At 42.5% G+C, this 20,430-nt stretch overlaps 1 protein-coding gene across 4 annotated transcripts in view; it reads left to right on the top strand.

The window, feature by feature from the left end:
- Nucleotides 1-20,430, top strand: part of GALR1 (galanin receptor 1) — a 139,194-nt gene that overhangs the window by 8,664 nt on the left and 110,100 nt on the right. The window contains exon 3 of one of the 4 annotated variants that reach the window (XM_005586395.5): nt 9,392-18,653. The exons of the other annotated variants lie outside the window; for them this stretch is intronic. Within the exon in view, the coding sequence (XP_005586452.2) occupies nt 9,392-9,709 (318 nt within the window). The 3' untranslated portion in view covers nt 9,710-18,653. Of the gene's footprint in view, nt 1-9,391; nt 18,654-20,430 lie in introns of those variants that run through there. 4 annotated transcript variants of the gene reach the window in all.

Here is a 20,430-nt window from a genome sequence, read left to right as displayed (position 1 = left end):
TGGCGATTGTGGTGGTGATGGTGATGGTGGTGATGATGGCGATTGTGATGGTGGTGGTGGTCATAGTGCTGGTGGTGGTCATGGTGGTCATAATGGTGATTGTGGTGATGGTGGTGGTCATAGTGGTGGTGATGGTGGTGTTGGTGGTGGTGATGGTGGTGATCATGGTGATGATGATGGTGGTGGTGGTGGTGGTGGCGATTGTGATGGTGGTGGTCATGGTGGTGATGGTGATGGTGGTGGTGGCAATGGTGCCAGTGGTGGTGGTGGCAATGGTGGCAGTGGTGGTGGTGGTGGTGGTGACAGTGGTGGTGGTGGTAATAGTGATGATGGTGGCGATTGTGGTGGTGATGGTGGTGATGGTAATGGTGGTGGTGGTAATGGTGGTGGTGGTGTGTGTGTATCTAGGAAAGAGATGAGAGAGGAGCAGAGGAAGGGTAAGAAGAGGGATTGGAGGCAGAAGAGTGAAGAGAAGGGAGGTGGCGGAGAGAGGGGGACAGAGGCAGGAGAGGCGAGAAAGGGGAAATGCGGGAGGGAAAGAGAATACATGGCAACTTCCCTGAAGACAAAGACAGGAACTGGATTGGTCCATTGTGGGTATTTCCCCAGGTCTCGGCACAGAAAATTGCTACTGGTGCACACGTGTTCATTTGATTAGTAATGGAAGATGTGACAGGGATTTGGATAGTTTGCTCATTTCAGCTCCACTTGTTTCCAGCCCTTTCTCTCAGTGGCTAAGTAAAGTTCCCTTTGTCTGCCCTGTATCCACTTGTCTTAGTACGTTCAGGCTGCTTTAAGAAAATACCATAGCCTGGGTGGCTCATAAACAATGGAAGTTTATTTCTTGCAGTCCTGGAGTTTGGAAGTCTGAAATCAAGCTCCTGCAGATTAAGTGTTTGGTGAGGGCTGTTTTCTGGTTCATAGATGGCCCCTTCTCTCTGTGTCCTCACAGAGTGGAAGGCGTGAGGCAGCTCTCTGTGCCCTCTTTCATAAGGGGACTGGTCCCATTATTCATAGGGTGGGAGGCATAAGGCAGCTCTCTAGGCCTCTTTCATAAGGGCTCTAGTCTCTGTGTCCTCATAGGGTGTGAGGCGTGAGGCAGCTCTCTGGGCCCTTATTCATAAGGGCACTGGTCCCATTGTGACTGCTCCCCCCACATCATGACCTAATTACCACCCAAAAGCCCCACCTGTTAATACCATCACCTTGGTGATTAGGTTCCAATATATGAATTTTTTGGAGGGGGTGGGGACATAAACTTTGAGACAGTGCGGCCGTCCATACAGGGCTTTCCTGTGAAGAGTTACAACTATTATGGGGTGGGTAGATTGGCCTTTCATGATAAACATGCTAACAGTTATTCTCCATGTTTGGAGAAAGTGCAAAAGAAGAATAGGATTTCTACTGCAGAAATAAAGCGCTGAGATTGATCACATGCTTTGCTTAAACTCTGCTTTGAGTTTCTGGCTCAAAGCTGATTGGTAAAACCTTGGAATACCTCAAAATGGGATAGACAGCCTACTGGATGATTGCTTCTTGGAGAAAATTGGATTAAAGGACCTCTTGATGTCCTATCCAGCCACTGGCTTCTTTTAATGTTTGCTTTTTGTTGTTGTTGTTTCTTTGGCTTTAAGTAACTCAGTAAGCTTTTTGGCTGTCATTTATACATTTGTGAAGCTTTTTTTTTTTAAATCATTTTCATCTTTTAGTCACTTCTTTTCTCCCCAGCCAAATTCCATTAGACATATTGTGAGTAAAATTCTTTGAAGAAAGAACAGACACCTCAGATGATTTGAAAAACAGCATCTCACAATAAGAAGAGCGACTAATATTTTTTCAGATACTTTCAGCAAAAGGAGCACAGAGAAACCAGGCTATTAAAAGACCTAAACTCAAGGGTAAGAAGAATTTGTAGAGAGATTTAGCATATAATTTTAAACGATGAATTTTTCTCCATCAGAAGATCATGTTGGGATTCTATACGCTAAATAGACAAAGGAGGGAAGCACAGGGGACATGTCCGTCTGACGGAGACGGAGGACCCTGTAAGAGAGTAGAAAGAATCACGTCATAAATAAATTTTAAAAATCAGTCTCGTCCTCCAGGGAGGGGAGTTCTCTCTGTGACTTTCTCTGCTCTGTATCCACTGGTCTTAGTCTGTTCAGGCTGCTATGAGAAAATACAACAGCCTGGGTGGTCCGTAAACAATAGAAATGTATTCCTTGCAGTCCTGAAGGTTGGAAGTCTAAAATCAAGCTCCTGCAGATTCAGTGTTTGGTTACTTTCTGATGTTACTTTCTGATGTTTCCATGGGAAAGACAGGAAGCGGCTTTTCCAGCTCTTTCTAGGAAAGGAGATGCTTCAGCCTTAGGGGTTGATACTAAGCATTTTTTATTGCCTTTAAATTGAGGTGGGTAAGACAACTTTCTTTTTGTTGTGACTTTTATGTAATTCATCAGTGGTTCTCCAAACACCTTCTTGAGCTCTTTTTAAATTTATTTTTAGAGATGGAGTCTTGCTTTGTTGCCCAGGCTTAGGTACAGTGGTGTGATTATAGCTCACTGCAGCCTCAACCTCATGGGCTTAAGAGATCGTCCCACCTCAGCCTCCTGCATAGCTGGGACTACAGGTGCACACTGCTGCATCTGGCTAAGTTATTTGAAAACATTTTTTACAGGTGGGGACTCAGGATGTTGCCCAAGCTGGCCTAGAACGCCTGGCCTCAAGCGATCCTCCTGCCTCAGCCTCCCAAAGTGGTGGGGTTACAGGCATGAGCCACTGTACCTGGCTGAGCTTTTTAAAAAGGCAGATTCCTGGGTAACTAATAACCTCTACCAATTGCTTTAAAGCTATAAGAGATGAGGTATAGCGATCTGAATTAAAAAAAAAAAAAAAAAAAGGCTTTGCACTGGGTAAGGATAGGCATACTAACCTACTTAAATCCCAGGGTTGAAATTAGTACACATGCATTATTTTGTCAGATCTTTAACTTTGAGCTAGTCTATGCTAGGCATATATTGTTTCCTGAGTTTGACAGTTTGGAGCAGTAGTAAATGAATAAAGATGGTTTTCCACCGGCATGGAACTTCTTGCCCCATGTCCCATCTTCTACCAGCATCTGTTGCAAGGGAAGAATGACGACAAAAATCATCTACTGTTTTCAGCCATGCACATGGGTGTATTTGCCATATTGATGTTGCTACAACTGAATTGGACTCAGTTTGAAGACAGCAGGTCCAGGTGCCCAGGGCCTGTTTGCAGAGAGCTGGCTTTTAACAACCCTGAGGCCTTCCACTTCAATGGCCTGAGATGCTTGATAAACATGAAGAAAATAGGAAACCCCTGGAGATACTTATCTGGGAGGATAGTCAGTGTTGACAGGCTTTCCATTAAACTCTTTTGGGAACAATCTGAGACAAATGATGTAGTTTATGCAATACCCATTAAGCCTTCTTTCCTGATATTTATGTTGCAAACTGTAATCCCATCTCATTTCAAAGCTGCTGGTAAACCAAGAAAAAGAACCTGATTCTTATCCATGGCTCTAAGACTAATGGGACTAGTAAAAATTAAAAGGTAAACTTGGAATGAGTCACGGACACACAAAGTTAACAAACACTGCCAGAGAAAACCCTGCCCTCCGGCCTCAGGGCACACTACCATTTGCCCTGTGGATGTTGATAAGGCATGGATCTTATCAGTAAGCTGCTGGGATCGATTTCTGCCCTGCACTTAGTAAAAATGTCTAAAAGAATCATTTTGTGAGATGGAGAGATGGTCTGATTGTCTTAGAAAGAAATGATGATGTTTTATATTCTATCTGTAGGTATAATTATATCTAGATTGTTTTGACTAAATCATCTGAGAATGGCATTTCTCATCCACTAATGGATAAATGGATTGATAGCAGGCACTCCCTTAATATATGTGAGCACATTATCTGTTTGCTTTGTGTGTCATGCAGTAAGTGGTTTTAATATGTAAGCTTGTACCCTATAAAACCCATACTCAGATTTTTATACCTGAGCTGTTTGTCGTGTTTAAATAGATGAGGCATAGTCTAGGAATCATTTCATTGGTTCATCCTATTGTCAGATGAGGAAGTTGAGGCTCAGGGAGTTTATGACATTTTACAAAGGTCATACAACCAGCTTATAGCATGACCAGGTGGGAACACAGACCTGCTGTCAGTCCTGGGATCTTGTGCATTCCCTGGTGCCTCTGGATAGGGAGCTTAACTCTCATCTCCTGTCCACCTCGCTGGTAGAATTTGTCCTGGTCTTGATCTGAGATCTAGCCCTCCCTCTACTGTCTCTGCCTGGATCCTGGGCACAGCTTCCTGGCTTCCAGTCCCCCTCTTTGATAAACTTCATCTCCCGTCTTACTTTGCTACCTCATGTCAATCCTTGAAGAGCTGGCATCTCATGCATTATCGTCTGGTTGTCATTTCTATTGCAGTGGGACTCTAGTTCATGGGAAGTGACAAGAAGAGTCTTTTTGGCCGGGCGTGGTGGCTCACGCCTGTAATCCCAGCACTTTGGGAGGCCGAGGCAGATGGATCATGAGGTCAGGAGTTTGAGACTAGCCTGACCAATATGGTGAAAACCCGTCTCTACTAAAAATACAAAAATTAGCCAGCATGGTGGCGCATACCTGTAATCCCAGCAACTCAGGTGGCTGAGGCAGAAGAATTGCTTGAACCTGGGAGGTGGAGGTTGCAGTGAGCTGAGATTGTGCCACTGCACTCCAGCCTGGGTGACCGAGTGAGACTCCATCTCAAAAAAAAAAAAAAAAAAAAAAAAAAGAAGAGTCCTTTTGCCACGTAGGATTTCCCCTCCTAGCAGTGTGGAGCTGTGGTTCCCACTGCCCTGTGATAGTCCTGCAGGGTGTGAGGTCCATGCAGGACCATAATAAGAAGGCCTGTGTCCCAAGGGAAAATCTGTGGTGGGACAATGCTGTCTCAGTCATGGAGTCAGTTTCCCATGTCTTAGTCTTCTCTCCATGTGAAGTTATAAGAAAAACAAGGCTCTATTTTCATTCTTTTTCTCTTGCTTTCTCTTCTTTTACCCCAACTTTTCTTCTCCCACTCATCCATTTTAGAGTATTTCTGTTTAGAAAACAGACTGGTGGCCCCAGGTGAACCCTTCACCACATCCCTATGCTGTGATGGGAAGGCCAGGGGAGGGGGTCTGCTTTCCTGCTCCGTGAAACCCAGTGAGGCCTGGGAGAAGAGTGGGTCTATTAGTCTGTTCTTCCACTGCTAATAAAGACATACCCAAGACTGGGTAATTTATAAAGAATAGATGTTTAATTGATTCACAGTTCCACAGGGCTGGGGAGGCCTCAGGAAACTTACAATTATGGTGGAAGAGGAAGCAAATGTGGCGGCAGGAAGGAGAAGAATGAGAGTAAAGGGGGCAAAAAGCCCCTATAACACCATCAGATCTCATGAGAACTCATTCGCTATCATGAGAATAGCATGAAGGTAACTGCCCTCCTGATTCAGTTATCTCGTTTTAGGTTCCTGCCACCACACATGGGGATTATAGCAACTACAATTCAAGATGAGATTTGGGTGGGAACACACAGCCAAACCATGTCTTACTGTTCCTGGCCCCTCCCAAATCTTATGTCCTCACATTTCAAAACACAATCATGCCCTTCCAGCATTCCCCCAAAATCTTAACTCATTTCAGAATTAACAGTCCAAGTTCAAAGTCTCATCTGAGGCAAGGCAAATCCCTTTTGCCTATGAGCCTTTACAATCAAAAGCAAGTACCTATTATACTTCCTAGATACAATGGGGGTACAGGCACTGGGGAAATACACCCATTCCAAATAGGAGAAATTGGCAAAACAAAGGGGCTACAGGCCCCATGCAAGTCTGAAATCCAGTGGAGCAGCCAAATCTTAAAACTCCAAAGTGATCTCCTTTGACTCCATGTTTCACATCCAGGTCACACTGATACAAGAGGTAGGCTCCCATGGCTGTGGGCAGCTCCTCCCCTGTGGCTTTGCAGGGTATAGCCCCCTTCCAGGCTGCCTTCATGGCTGATGTTGAGTGTCTATGGCTTTTCCAGGTGCAGGGTGCAAGCTTTTGATGGATCTACCATTCCGGGGTCTGGAGGATGGTGGCCCTCTTCTCACAGATCCACTAGGTAATGACTCAGTGGGGAGTCTGTGTGGGGGCTCTGACCCCGTATTTCCATTCTGCATTGCCCTACCAGAGGTTATCCCTAAGGACTTTGCCCCTGCAGCAGACTTGTACCCGGGCATCCAAGCATTTCCATACATCCTCTGAAATCTAGACGGAAGTTCCCCAACCTCAATTCTTGACTTCTGTGCACCTGCAGGCCCAGCCTCATGGGTAAGCTGCCAAGGCTTGGGGCTTACACCTGCTGAAGCAATGGCCTGAGCTATATGTTGACCCTTTTAGCCAAAGCTGGGACACAGGACACCAAGCCCCAAGACTGCACAAAGCAGCAAGGCCCTGGGCTTGGACATGAAACCCTTTTTCCTCGTAGGCCTCTGGGTGTGTGATGGGAAAGGCTGCCATGAAGACCTCTGATGTGCCCTGGAAACATTTTCCCCATTGTCTTGGTGATTAACATTTGGCTTTTCATTACTTATGCAAATTTCTGCAGCCTGCTTGAATTTCTCCTCCAAAAATGGGTTTTTCTTTTCTATTGCATGATCAGGCTGCAAATTTTCCAAACTTTTATGCTTTGCTTCCCTTGTAAACATAAATTCCAATTCCAAACCATCTCTCTCAAGTGCAAAGTTCCACAGATCTCTAGGGCAAGGACAAAATGCCACCAGTCTCTTTGCTAAAGCATAGCAAGAGTGACCTTTACTCCAGTTCCCAAGAAGTTTCTGGTCTCCATCTGAGACTACCTTAGCCTGGACTTCATTGTCCATATCACTATCACCATTTTAGTCAAAGCCATTCAACAGTTTCTAGGAAGTTCCAAACTTTCCCACATCCTCCTGTCTTCTCAGCACCCCAAGGCTCTAGGGAGTTTCAAACTTTCCAACATTTTCCTGTCTTCTGAGCCATCCAAACTGTTCCAGCCTCTGCCTATTACCCAGTTCCAAAGTCGCTTCCACATTTTGGGGTATCTTCACAGCAGTGCCCCAGTCTCTGCAGTAGCAATGTTCTGTATTAGTTCATTCTCATACCACTAATAGAGATATACTCAAGACTGAGTAATTTATAAAGGAAAGAAGTTTAATTGACTCACAGTTACACAGGGATGGGGAGGCCTCCTTACAGTCATAGCAGAAAGGGAAGCAAACACGTCCGTCTTCACATGACAGCAGGAAGGAGAAGAATGAGAGCGAAGGGTCGGGGGAAACCCCTTATAAAACCAGATCTCACGAGAACTCACTATCACGAAAACAGCATGAGGATCACTGCCCCCATGATTCAGTTACCTCTCCAGGTCCCTCCCATGACATGCGGAGATTATGGGAATGACAATTCAAGGTGAGATCTGGGTGGGGTCACAGCCAAACCATATCAATGGGATTGCTGCCAGCTCACACTCTGATGCTTCCCCTCCCCATGTCCGAGCATGCTCTAAAATACTACAGCCTGGACTGTGTCTGAGAGAAGGAGGTTCCTTGAGTCCACACCTTTGGAAAAGAGGCTGAAAGGCGCACCTCTTACGCACTTAATGTTCCTTTTTTCCTACGAGAAGTAAACTTGCTGATAAAGTGAACAGAGAGCTGAAGTCGCCGAACAGAGGCGGCTGGGGAAGCGCTCTGTGCCTTCACGCCGGGGAACTGAGATGGAGGTTGTCTCATGGGGGCCTTTATTGCCCACCCAGCTAGCACGATGCTTTTTGAGAAGCAGCCCTGTTGTGAGCAGAGAGGGAAATGTGGCTTGTGATGACCGGAGTTTTCCCTGCACCCCAGCTGCAGAGCGCGTGGGCTGGGGAGCATGTCCGCCTGGCTGCCAGCCCCAGCTTTGCATTCAGCTGTGAGACACTGGACGTTTGCTTTTCCCCTCCTGAGTCTCAGTTTCCTTATCTACAATCTGTGGGCCATGAGAGCGTCTGCTTCATAGAGTTGTAAAGGGGATTCGGTGAAATAATGCATGTGGTCCCGTCATTGGTCCACTAGTTTCGACGGCTCTGTTGTGACCATCGAGACACTAGAGGTTGTGTGTGGGTTTTCAGCTGCACTTGTTAAAGAACAATCTGTTTGAGAGGGAACCAACTGATTGCTTTTTATTTTATAGTTTAAAAAATATTAAGACACCTTGTAATGAAAGCATTTTAATAAAATAGATCATTGTCGTTTCTTTGAATCCAGAGACATAGAGTTTTCAATTAATCACAGACTAAGCCACCTAGCTCTTGTCTTTCAACATGTGTGGAACAGGCGAGGTTGCCCTAAGGCTTAATTCCAGTCCCATAGGTTTGTGGCCAGTCGAGGAGGCCGTGGCCATGCATACAGGCATATGCTTGTAGAGCATAGGAGGTTGATGTCCTCTCCTGTTGAGGTCCCTAATCAGGGATGACTTCCTCCTACCATTTGCTCAGTAGAAATCACGAAAGAAACACAAAGACCCTACCTCTGATTTCTAAGTATTTCTGATTTAGGAGCAGCAAAGAAAGAGTTAAAATGAAAGAAAGCAAAAGGGACTAATTTGGTCCATACACTGAAACTGAAATGAAACACATCGGTGCATCAATTAATTTGGCCTTGAATTTGCCAAAGTTTAATGAGGAGAAATAAACACCTATACTCTTGCTCATAGAGGTGACTACTTGGAGCAAAGTCCAGCACTCCTCTGCGATGCATTGCTGGTGATACAGCTGTGTGAGTAGCATGCTTGAACAGTTTTGCTGGTTTAAAAGTTACAGTCTCTAATCTTTGTACTTTTCTAGTTCCATGACTCGAAGCATTCTTCCTATAATGCATTTCACACATATCACAAAATTATTACTATGGAAGGTAATGACAGGTCTTGGAGAAGTTATGAACAAAAGTATTATGGGGAGTGAGGGTTAACACTTAAAACAGATGTAGTATCCATTTTTGATCTCATGAAAATATACATAAAATTAGCTTAGGATGTATTTTAAAATGCTGGATTCTTTTTCTGTTGTAATCAATGAATTTCCCTCCTTCTTCTCCCTTGCCACTGTGGCCGCCTCCTCTTCCTTCTCCTCCTCCCCCCTCCTCCTCCTCCTCCCCCCTCCTCCTCCTTCTCTTCCGCCTCCTCCTTCCCCCTCCTCGTCCTCCCCCTCCTTCCCCTCCTTCTCTTCCTCCTCCTCCTTTCCCCTCCTCCTCCTCCTCCCCCTCCTTCCCCCCTCCTTCCCCTCTCCTCCTCCCCCTCCTTCTCCCTCCTCCTCCACCGCCTCCGCCTCCTCCTCCTTTCCAGACTGCGCAGACCGTTCTGGTGGTGGTCGTGGTGTTTGGAATCTCCTGGCTGCCGCACCACATCATCCATCTCTGGGCTGAGTTTGGAGTTTTCCCGCTGACCCCGGCTTCCTTCCTCTTCAGAATCACCGCCCACTGCCTGGCGTACAGCAATTCCTCCGTGAATCCTATCATATACGCGTTTCTCTCTGAAAATTTCAGGAAGGCCTATAAGCAAGTGTTCAAGTGTCGCATTCGCAAAGATTCACATCTGAGTGATAATAAAGAAAATAAAAGTCGAATAGACACCCCACCATCAACCAATTGTACTCATGTGTGATAAAAGATGTATGAGAGTATCCTTATGGTTGAGTTTCCATATAAGTGGACCAGGCACAGAAACAGAGTGAGCTGGTGAGCAATGCTGCTCCTTGTTATCTTAACAACAGTTCAAGTCATTTTAATTAAATCCCACCTGTGTTAAAAAGTACTTTGATCCATTTAGGAAATTCCTAGGTCTAGTGAGAATTATTTTTCAATTTTATTTTAGTTCTAAATGACGTTTCAGAAACAAAAGACAATGCTGCATAGTTTTGTTCCTCTTCAGAAATGGAAGCTGAGTAGAATTCCATAGATATGTTCAACTCTTCATAGATTGAGAACTGGCCCGTCAATATGGTCAGGAATATTTGCAGTCTCCATTTTAAACCAAATTTATTTAGAAAAAAATTTGAGCTTTAAGTCTTTAAGAGAAGTAATATTGTGAACTATGTGTTTTAAAATATGATCATGGACACACAGTGATGAATTTTTGGCCATTTGCATAGACACATCTATGAAGTGGAAAGAAGGCTTTCTGAAGTCTGTTTGCACAGATGGCGTTTGCTTCCAATTGTAGCTAGTGTACAGAGCTTTGGAAGCCTGTCGTCATGAGATACAGTCGGTTTATCTCAGGAGTCAATTCAGGGTTGTGGTGATGACCTGGGGTGCAGTAGTAGGCACTGTTGATTCAAATTTATCCTGTGAAATTAGGCTTTATAGAGTTAACAAAACAGAAATTTTTTGGGTTTTGAAATTTTGTGTAAGTACTTGACAAAAGTTTTCATTTTGCCTTGAATGGAACCTACTAAAAAGAGAGATTAAAAAAAAAAAAACAAAAAAAAAAAAACAGTGAGGCTGCTGTAGATAATAATTTCTATGGGACCAAAGACTAGACAGAATTCGGTAAGTCACATGAAGTAATGGTCATGCCTATCGATAAAGCATATTTCATGTTTGATTTAGATGACATTCAAAAAAACCATGGGACTGAATATACCTGGGGTGTCCTATCTTGTACAAATGCATGTGTTTTCATCACATTTGTAATAATGTTTAATGCACATTTCCACCAAATACTATTTCCTCTAAAAATGTTAACTTGGGGTTAAAACTATCACCACTTGAATTTCAAATGTAGTTTTCATAACAATTTTATATTGATGTGTGTTTACAATGAGAAAATGGCATGAAAATATTAAATTATCTTGTATCGGAAAAGTACTTTTCAGACTGTAAGACTTTGATATGTTTTAGGAGGAAGCAAAAGCAAGAATTTTTGTTTGTTTGTTTGCTAAAAAGGATTTGGCTAGGCACAGTGGCTCATGCCTGCAGTTCCAGCACTTTGGGAGGTCCAGCTGGGTGGAGTGCTTGAGCTCAGGAGTTTGAGACCAGCGTGGGCAACATGGCAAAACTCGGTCTCAACTAAAAATATAAAAATTAGCTGGGTGTGGTGGCGCATGCCTGTAGTTTCAGCTACTCTAGAGGCTGATGTGGGGGATCACCTGAGCCCAGGGGGTCCAGGATGCAGTCAGCTAAGACTGCACCACTGCACTCGAGCCTGGACGACACAGCAAGACTCTGTCTAAAAAAAAAAAAAAAAAAAAAGTGTAGTGTACATCTGTGCCAAATCAGCATGCCACATGAAACATCAAATTAAAAATACAAACTTCACATAAGCCTTTGGCATGCTAACTTTTTAACTTTTTTAGCTGGTTCACTTACTTTCACTAATCATATTTCAGTGACCAGTGTTTATATTTGCGACGTTATTAATAACTCTCTGGATAAAAGGAAAGAAAAATGTTAGAAAGATTTCGAAGTGATATATTTTTATGTTTATTGACCAGAGAAAGAAATTGTGTTTATGTGTAAGTGAGAGTCTTAAAGAATAAGTCCTTTGCATCGAATGTTTTTGCACTTTATTCAAATATATAGGAGCAGAAAAATTTTATCCTGACAATGATACCTCATGTGATTTGTGGAACTTGAAGCTGTTGTTGCAAACTCCAGAACAACTTCTTTGGGTGTGAATTCACAAAATTGTGCAAAGAAGTGCGCTCTGGTTGCATTTGAATTTGCATGAATGGAAATGATTTCTTGCACCATGGCTATTTCTTTGTTTTCTCCTTCTGATCTGTAAGCACATAAATGGAAGTGTTTTTTAAAATGCTGTAGCCATTGTTGCTATTTTCTAGAGGTATGCTGAAAACGTGCTGTGCCTTTTGTCCTTCCCAGATGCTGCTGGCGTGAGGGAAGCTTGAGGCACCCCCTGCTTTGCTAAATGTAAATGCTCATTGTTGCATTTTACAGTTAGATAGGCTATACTTCCTGCATCTTGTCATTCTAATCAATTCCTCTTACTCAGAGTCTCAGCTGGGTCTACTTCTAAAACAAATTTTGATAGGGACAATGACATCTTCTGCAAAGATCTAAACCTGTACAAAGTTTTCTGAATAAAGAGTTCCAGAAGAACTCGTAAACAGTGTGAAATTATCCAGAGAAGTACAGGAGTGTATTGCATTTGCCAAGCATCTGCTTCCTAGCTAGACTTTTCCCTCACATATAATGACCAATTCTGAAGCACCTTCTTTTCCATCGCTAAATAAAGACAGCTTCCCAAGGACACACTTTTTCTCCCAGCATCAGATTGAGGGAGAAATATTGCGTGTGCCTTTGAAGTCAGGCTGCTTGAAACCCACATTTTCAGTTTACTTCAAAGAAAATCGATGCTTTCTACACAGATTTGGTTGTCTCAGTGCCCCAAGGCAGCTGTTATTTCCCTAGGCTTTTTGCTTTCACGTAAGGAGACAGGCTCTGGGATATTTCGTGGCTGAAATGCTTGCTGTTTCACACGCATAAGCAACAATTTCAGTGTCCTGCTGATGAATACAGTGATGTGGATGGAAACACTTTCTTGTCCTATATCCTGGAGACAGGACACAGATTCTCTGTGTTGTGTGCTCTTCCGACCAGGTATGTGCTCATATGGGGGACTGAGACCATTTTCTGAATACTTTAGGTAAATTAGTTTTGCTTTTAACTAAATTGTTTTATTTTACACATTGGGAGTAAAACCATTTCTGAATACTTTAGGTAAATTACTTTTGCTTTTAACTAAATTGTTTTATTTTACACATTGGGAGTAAAACCATTTCCTGCACCATCCCAATCTCCTGTGCTTTTATCTGTTTTATCCTAACTGTCTTCTATCCAGATTTCCTCTCGATAATATTTACCACAGAAAAATTCCTCCTTTGGCCCAGATAAAACAAATCAGAGTGGGGAGGAGAGATGCTTGAGGAAGTGCATGAGTCATGCAAGGCTCAGAACTTCTTGTGGCTCAACTCAAAATCATACTGCATTTCTGCATTCTCACAGATTGAGGCAGTGCAGCGATCATTCTCATATGTTAACTGAGACCCAAGATCTCAGCAGGAGAGGACAGCTTACCTGAGCACCCCTTTCCTTTGCAATCATGGCCATGGATATCTGTAAACACTAAACTGCTCATGCTAAAGCAGCATTACATTGAGGAAAATAACCTATTGTGCAGCTTCTTCATGTTCTTGCTTTCAATGATTTATCAAATACATGTATGTAAACTACATAGATACTAATTGGGGAAATGCATCAAATGTGGCTACGTCCTCTGGAAAGTTACTGTCTATAATTTGTAAATTTAATCTATACTGTTGCACATATTTTCCATGTCTTAAATTTGTAAGTGGGTTTCTATTAAAGGTAATCATGTTCTTCTTGGCCATTAAAGATGTTGCATGTAAGGCTATTTCTCAAGTAGATGTTAATGACTTGTTTAATTATTGACTTATTTTAACAGCTATATGTAGTAAGAACAAGTAGGTGGTTTAAAATTCAGATAGTTACATGTTGACCTGGAAAGAAAAACATTATGAAATGGTAATTATATGTGATTTTATTTAACCATATTTTAATATGTTCTCTTTTAAAAGTGGAAAAGTTGAGCCTGAGGAAGAATTTCAAATGCTTAAGACATCTTTAATGGGGGCTGTATCTGCATAAGGCAGAGGTGTCTAAGGAGAGTGTATCGTGTATTGTAATGCATTAGCAGGATGTTTTGTTCATCAGCTTGTGAAAGTGCTGTGGATAATAGATGGTGGTTTCTTTTCCTCGTGTAGCAGGTTCCCTCACATTCACGTGTTTTACTTTAGCTGCCATCCCGGGGTTCTGAGGGCAGCATGTCTGTTTGACCCTCACACGACTTGGCAGGTCCTGGCTTTTGCTTCTCTGTGGTGCCTGGTGCTACTCACAGTGCTGACTCACTGGCAGATGCTCCCCATCCCTCCCCATAGGCCCTGTTCCCGCATTGGATGATGCTTGTATTTTGTTCTAGGTGCAGAAATAGTGGGAGAGGCCATCATCGTGAATGATGAATAAGAGGGGAAGGTGGGGCTGGATGTGTGGCTTACGCCTGTAATCCCAGCACTTTGGGAGGCCCAGGCGGGTGGATCACCTGAGGTCGGGAGTTCAAGACCAGCCTGACCAACACGGAGAAATCCCGTCTCTACTAAAAATACAAAAATTAGCCAGTGTGGTGGCAGGCACCTGTGATCCCAGCTACTCAGGAGGCTGAGGCAGGAGAATTGCTTGAACCTGGGAGGCGGAGGTTGTGATGAGCCTACATTGCGCCATTGCACTCCAGCCTGGGCAACAAGAGTGAAACTCTGTCTCGAAAAAATAAAAATTAAAAAAAAAGGAAAAAAGAAGGGAAGGCGGCCAGTGAGGGTCTTATCTTTGTATTCATTGGAAATAACCTCCGCTGAATTTTCTCTTGCATCTTTTCAATATTGGCTTCATTTGCCATATTCAGGCAATTGCTTGAAGAGCTGAACTGTTAGCTCAAGATTTTGTTGGCACTGTTGGATAGAAAGCCTCTCCCTTTCTGCCGGAGACCAGATTTCTCAGGCCACGTTGTGTAGCTCCGAATTCTCTGCAATTAGGGAAGGCACAGTGAAGAAAAGATCCCTTGCCGGTGGAATAGACTGGAACTGAGCTCCACTGTTTAAATTCTTGACTCTCAGGTAGTGGAGATCAGTATGGTAACCCATGAACTGGGATGAATTTTGGGGCCTGCTGTGGGTTTCCTCTGGGACACCATATACCACAGTACTGTATTCCAAAATATTGGATATTGATTATGAACACTGGAACTATTTATGTGTCATTATTCTAGAGAGCATTGTGATCTATGAAGCTCTTCTTTTTGCTGGCTAATTGAGCTTGTTTTTGGGCAATCTAGCTAACATGTCACATCATGGGGAAAATGCAGATGGTGCTGTGGCTGGTGCTAATGAAGAATGACCTGGGCCCAACGTAGAACTTTTCCAGTATGGGGAGCACCAAAGCAGGCAGACGTCCAAAAGCTGAGTGAAGGGCAGATCACCGGGCGCCACCCAGGCCCTGCAGGCAAAGCTCTCAGGGCCCCATTTATGTTTGTGTGGCCTGCACTGTGTGAGTGGCGTTCTCCTAGGACTGCTGCAATGGGGTACGTGTAAGGCCTTCACTATATAATGGACTTGTGTCAGGTATCTAAGGGTTCACTGTCTTGTTGGAGGAATCACAGAGCATCATTTCTGATTGGTTCTTAGAGCCTGCATCTTGTAGCGCTGGGGCTTCTGGAGACGTCTGGGGACTGTTGACTATGGCGGGAGGGTGGAGAAATGAAGCTGATGGCAGAAGCAGGCTCCCAGCTCCTCCTCTCCTTCTCAGCCAGGTGATTCTTACCTCCATTGGCCTTTGGATGTCTGTGTAATAATTTGTTGAGAATCATTAGAGAACAACTAATCCAAAAAATCTATCATCCTTTATTTGTGTTGGCTTTCTGATTACGCCTTCATTCAGTCTTTTTATTACTCATACACGTCTGTTTTTATTCTTCCCTAGTCTTTTCTTAAAGTTGGTCATATTTCTACACTTGGGATCTTCCAATTTCTGTGAATGTTGAGGGGTTCACAAAGTGGCTTGGCCCAAGACTTCTATATCCTCATTATTTTGTTTCGACTTAGGACTTTTTTTTCCTGGCTATCCTGTCAATACTTTTCTGTCTAACAGAAACTCAAGCTTCGTGAGCAAGTAACTTTTGTAACAGATCATGTGAGCAGTTCCTCCATAGCATTGGTTGTAGCACAGGTCAGTTGGCTTGTGGCCTCCTGAGGGCCTTGCGTGGGGTTCTGGATCCAGCGGGGGCTGCGTCTCTGAGAACTCATTCCCTGTGGGTGTCTGGGGTGCAGTTACTTCTGAGATGCTATGACTCAGCAGATGAGACTTGTCCGTCCACTCAGTGAGAGGATTTCCGAAGCTGGGACTTGACTCCTGCTGCAGGAAGCTCTCTGGGCCTGGGCATGCTGGGTGGAGTTGTGACGGGTGTGCCTCCCTCGGACTTACTCTGGCCGGGAACTGCATCTGCTCCTGTAAGGAGATTTGCGCAGGTGAACGGAGTTTCCGTCATTCCTGGTCTAGAGTTCATGTGTGAAGGTCAAATATAGGTGGGGACTTGGCAGCACACAGCTCTGAGTGAAAGACATGACCAGCATGATAGACAGGTGTCTTGCTATGTGACTTGCCATTGTGGTCACTGGTTATACAAAGTCTCCATTGAGAAAGAGCAAAGATCCAAGAAAACAGAAGAGTGGGGGTGGAAGTGAGACTACGTGTGCTGTTCTTCAGTGGAAATCTGCCCATTTTGTTGGAAAGAAAGGAAACAGGGTGCACAAATGCTGTTTGGGAACATTGTGTCAGGGTCACCTAGCTTTGACGATGAGAGTGTTTTTTAAAAATGGAAAGCATATCATTTTCCTTCTGGAGAGAATTTGCTGGTATGTCAGTGTAGCTTCAGAACTAGGTCTCAGTGTTCTGGCTCAGGGCGAGGTTACAGAAGAGGCTTCGGTAGTGTCCTCAGGCGCGCGTGCCCTGTGTTCTTCACAGCCTCATGGGCCCCAGAGGAACTTTTACATGGTAGACACTGAGTGAATACACAGATTCCTAGATTTGAGATATTTTCAAAATAGGGCTAGCATGTATAAAAAATCAAACTTAATCATTCCATTGAAATAAAATTGGATTATAATTTAGAAATATTTACAAGCCAGAAATGGATGTGTAAATGTTAGTTTTCATATTTTGGTTTTCTAAGAGTCACATTTTATTGCCATATAGCACATAGAGGCTCAAAATTTGGCAAAGAGGTATAGAAATCCAAAGTTTTGTTGGGTACGATCGAACAAATCTTTTACTCTCTTCAGTTCTATCTGCCTAAGTGAGGAGAGTAGTTGTGGATCATTCTAGAAAGGATAAAATGAACATTAGGATACTGAGGGTTTGATCTGAATTCTGTTTTTTCATTGCTACTGGAAGTTCTGTCTTTGGTATCCTCATGCATACAAGAAGGATTTGGAAAAGGTCAGTGAGTTGGGAACTGGCTGCACATTTGAATGAGCTGGGCAGTTGAAAGTACCTGTGATGCTCTGGCCTTACCTTAGATCAGAGAGTCTCATATTTTATCAGGCATCAGAATCACCTGCAGAGCTTGTTGAATACAGATTGTTGGCCACATCTCCAGAATTTCTCATTCAGTAGATTTGGGATGGGGCCCAAGGATTTGCAGCTGGTCCAGAGACCGCCTTGTGAGATCTACTACCTGATTTAATTGGTTTAAAGGTGAAGGTGGAGTCCAGGCTTTTTAAAATAAATAGCATCTGCATTTTCAGAGCAGATAACCAATCAAATTGAGCAGATGGTCTTTTAAAGTCTAAGCTTTTATGGTTCTGTGAAAAAAATTATGTACATGGAATTTAAATCATTCAGAATTTGTATTGCTTACATTGATCAGATCAATAAAATATCTGTTTAACTATTACATTACCCTAGCTACAGAAATTCATAAGTTTTCAAAAGCATGAAGGAGTTTGATAACTTGAAAGACTTTCAGAGATTGTTATAACTTTCCCCTCAAAAGAATAAAATAAAATAGCTTGGTGGAAAAGGGCACCTATGCATTCAGTTTGTTTCTCTCAAACATTAAGGGTTAAAATAGGATTCAAAATTGTTAGATGTGAAGTTTTGAACCCAGTGTTTTAACTCAGTGTTTAAATATTTGCATGTCTTTCTATGTGACTGCTAATTTTTAACTACATCATTATCTCTAAGAGATAAATAAACTTTCCCTGTACTTAAAGGTTTTAAATTATCTCCTGATAACATAAGTAGTATGAGTAAGGAAAAAAATCTATGTATACTGTATTTTAAAATTTTAATAATGTGTGATATGGTTTGGCTCTGTGTCCCCACCTAAATCTTACCTTGAATTGTAATAATCCTCACGTGTTAAGGACTGGCAGGTGGAGATAATTGAATTATGGAGACGGTTTCTCCCATCCGTTCTTATGATAGTGAGTTCTCACGAGATCTGATGGTTTTATAAGCATCTAGCATTTCCCCTACTGGTACATTCTCTCTTTACCTGCTGCCATCCATGTAAGATGTGACTTGCTCCTCCTTACTCTCTGCTGTGATTGTGAGGCTTCCCCCACCACGTGGAACCGTAAGTCAATTAAACCACTTTCTTTACTAAATTGCCCAGTCTCGGGTATGTCTTTATCAGCAATGTGAAAACGGACTAATACAATGTGATTGTTTAAATGCTGATATGAAAGCAGTACTGAACGTGGATCTTCTTTTACCAGATGCTGTTATAATTATTCTCTAGAGAGCTGGCCATACAATTTATCTCATTATTTATAGATCTAGCATGAATGCCAGCAAGCTGACAAAGCCAAAAGCCAAAAACTAAGAGTTTGTATTAATTCAGTTAATGCCAAATCTAGTCATCCTCCATCATTCTACCTCTGTGTTCTGCATGAAATATAATTGGCCTTTGTAACTGGAACCAGTTTTCTTCAATTGAAAATAAAATTTGTTCCTTAAAATGCTCTAGTTTAAAAGTGTGCTTTTTTCCCCAAACAAAATGGAAATAATTTTCTGTTTCCATAAAGTTCTTGAAGACACTGTATTCTTTAGTTGCTGCATATTTGAGAATATTAATTTGTTGCTTTTATACCTGAAAAACAATGTCAGATGAAACTATTTTATTGCAGTTTATTTTTATTAAGGTATCTCTAGACCCAACTCGGAATTTTGAATGTTACTAGAAAAAAGTCAGAAGGCAAATTGATGCCCCCATTTTAGGTAACTAGCTTTTTTTCCGCTTGGATGAGCACTTGCTTTTTAAAATTACTGATGCCTGATACCTTCACCAGAATGTCTTTTCATCACTCTCTAATACCTGAATATTCTTCATAAATTGAATTATAGTTTCATAAATTGAATTATAGTTCCATAAACGTGAAAGGGACATTCAGCCTGGTAAAGTGACCATTTAGCCTGGCAATTCCCAATCTTTTTTCATGTAAGGATTCTTTTGTAAATATGAAATTGTTCCCAGACTTTCATATGACAATAATGTACTTTTAATATATGTCAATAGAGAAAATACAAAATGATGGAAAACTACAGACCTCTATCTCATGAATATAAACACAAAATCTTCAACAAAATGTTGATACATCATATCCAGAAAGGTTTAAAGGGAACTATGTACCATGACCAAGAGGGGTTTATTCCAGGAATGCAAAGCTGGATCAACAGTGTAAAATCAATCTGTTATTTGCCGTATTAGCAGGCTACTAAAGGAAAATTGGACTATCATGATTGACACAGAAGAAGCATTTGACAAAATCCAGCACCCATTCATGATTAAAAACATTCTCAGTAACCTAGGAGTAGAGGAAAATGTCCTCAATTTAATAAATAGCATCTACAATAAAACTCTAGAGCTAACATCATGTTTTAATAGTGAAAGACGGAATGCTTTTCCCTTAGATAAGGAAAAAGGCAAGGACACCTGTTCTTATTTAACAAGGTATGGAAGTTATAGTCACTGCAATAAGGCAAGAAAAAAAAGGAAAAGGCATATACAGCAGAAAAGAGGGATTAAATTGTCTTTATTTACAGCTGACATGATTATCTATATAGAAAATCCCCCCAGCTGGGCGGGATGGCTCATGCCTGTAATGTCAGCACTTTGGGAGGCTGAGGCCGGCAGATCATGAGGTCAGGAGTTCGAGACCAGCCTGAGCAACATGGTGAAACCCTGTCTCTACTAAAAATAGAAAAATTAGATTGAGTGTGGTGATGGGCGTCTGTAATCCCAGTTACTCGGGAGGCTGAGGCAGGAGAATCACTTGAACCCAGGAGACGGAGGTGGCAGTGAGCCTAAAATAAAGGACTTGGCCACGGAATATTACATCTGGGTCCTGAGATTGTCCCAGTCTAATATCTCCTCTCTGTAGTGATTAAAATTTTGAAAGACACTGAGATAAAATCAATAGATTTCAAGTGTAATGCCTTTTAATATTGTCTGCTTTATAGTGAGTTCCTCTGGCCACATCTTTAATGCTGCAGAGAGTTGCCTGATTTTTCATTCCACTTTGGCTTGTTGATTAGTAAGAAGAAGCTTCATATCTTCCTTTTGCACACTTACACACATTTGATATGATTTTCTTTTTTTTTTATTTTGAGACTGAGTCTTGTTCTGTTGCCAGGCTGGAGTGCAGTGGCGCGATCTCAGCTCACTGCAACCTCTGCCTCTCAGGTTCAAGGGATTCCCCTGCCTCAGCCTCCCAAGTAGCTGGGATCACAGGTACG

This window comes from Macaca fascicularis, chromosome 18 (assembly GCF_037993035.2).
Source record: "Macaca fascicularis isolate 582-1 chromosome 18, T2T-MFA8v1.1".
In the NCBI taxonomy this organism is placed as follows: domain Eukaryota; kingdom Metazoa; phylum Chordata; class Mammalia; order Primates; family Cercopithecidae; genus Macaca; species Macaca fascicularis.
Note: the sequence above shows the minus strand (reverse complement) of the source record. Positions and strands in the feature narration are given on the sequence as shown.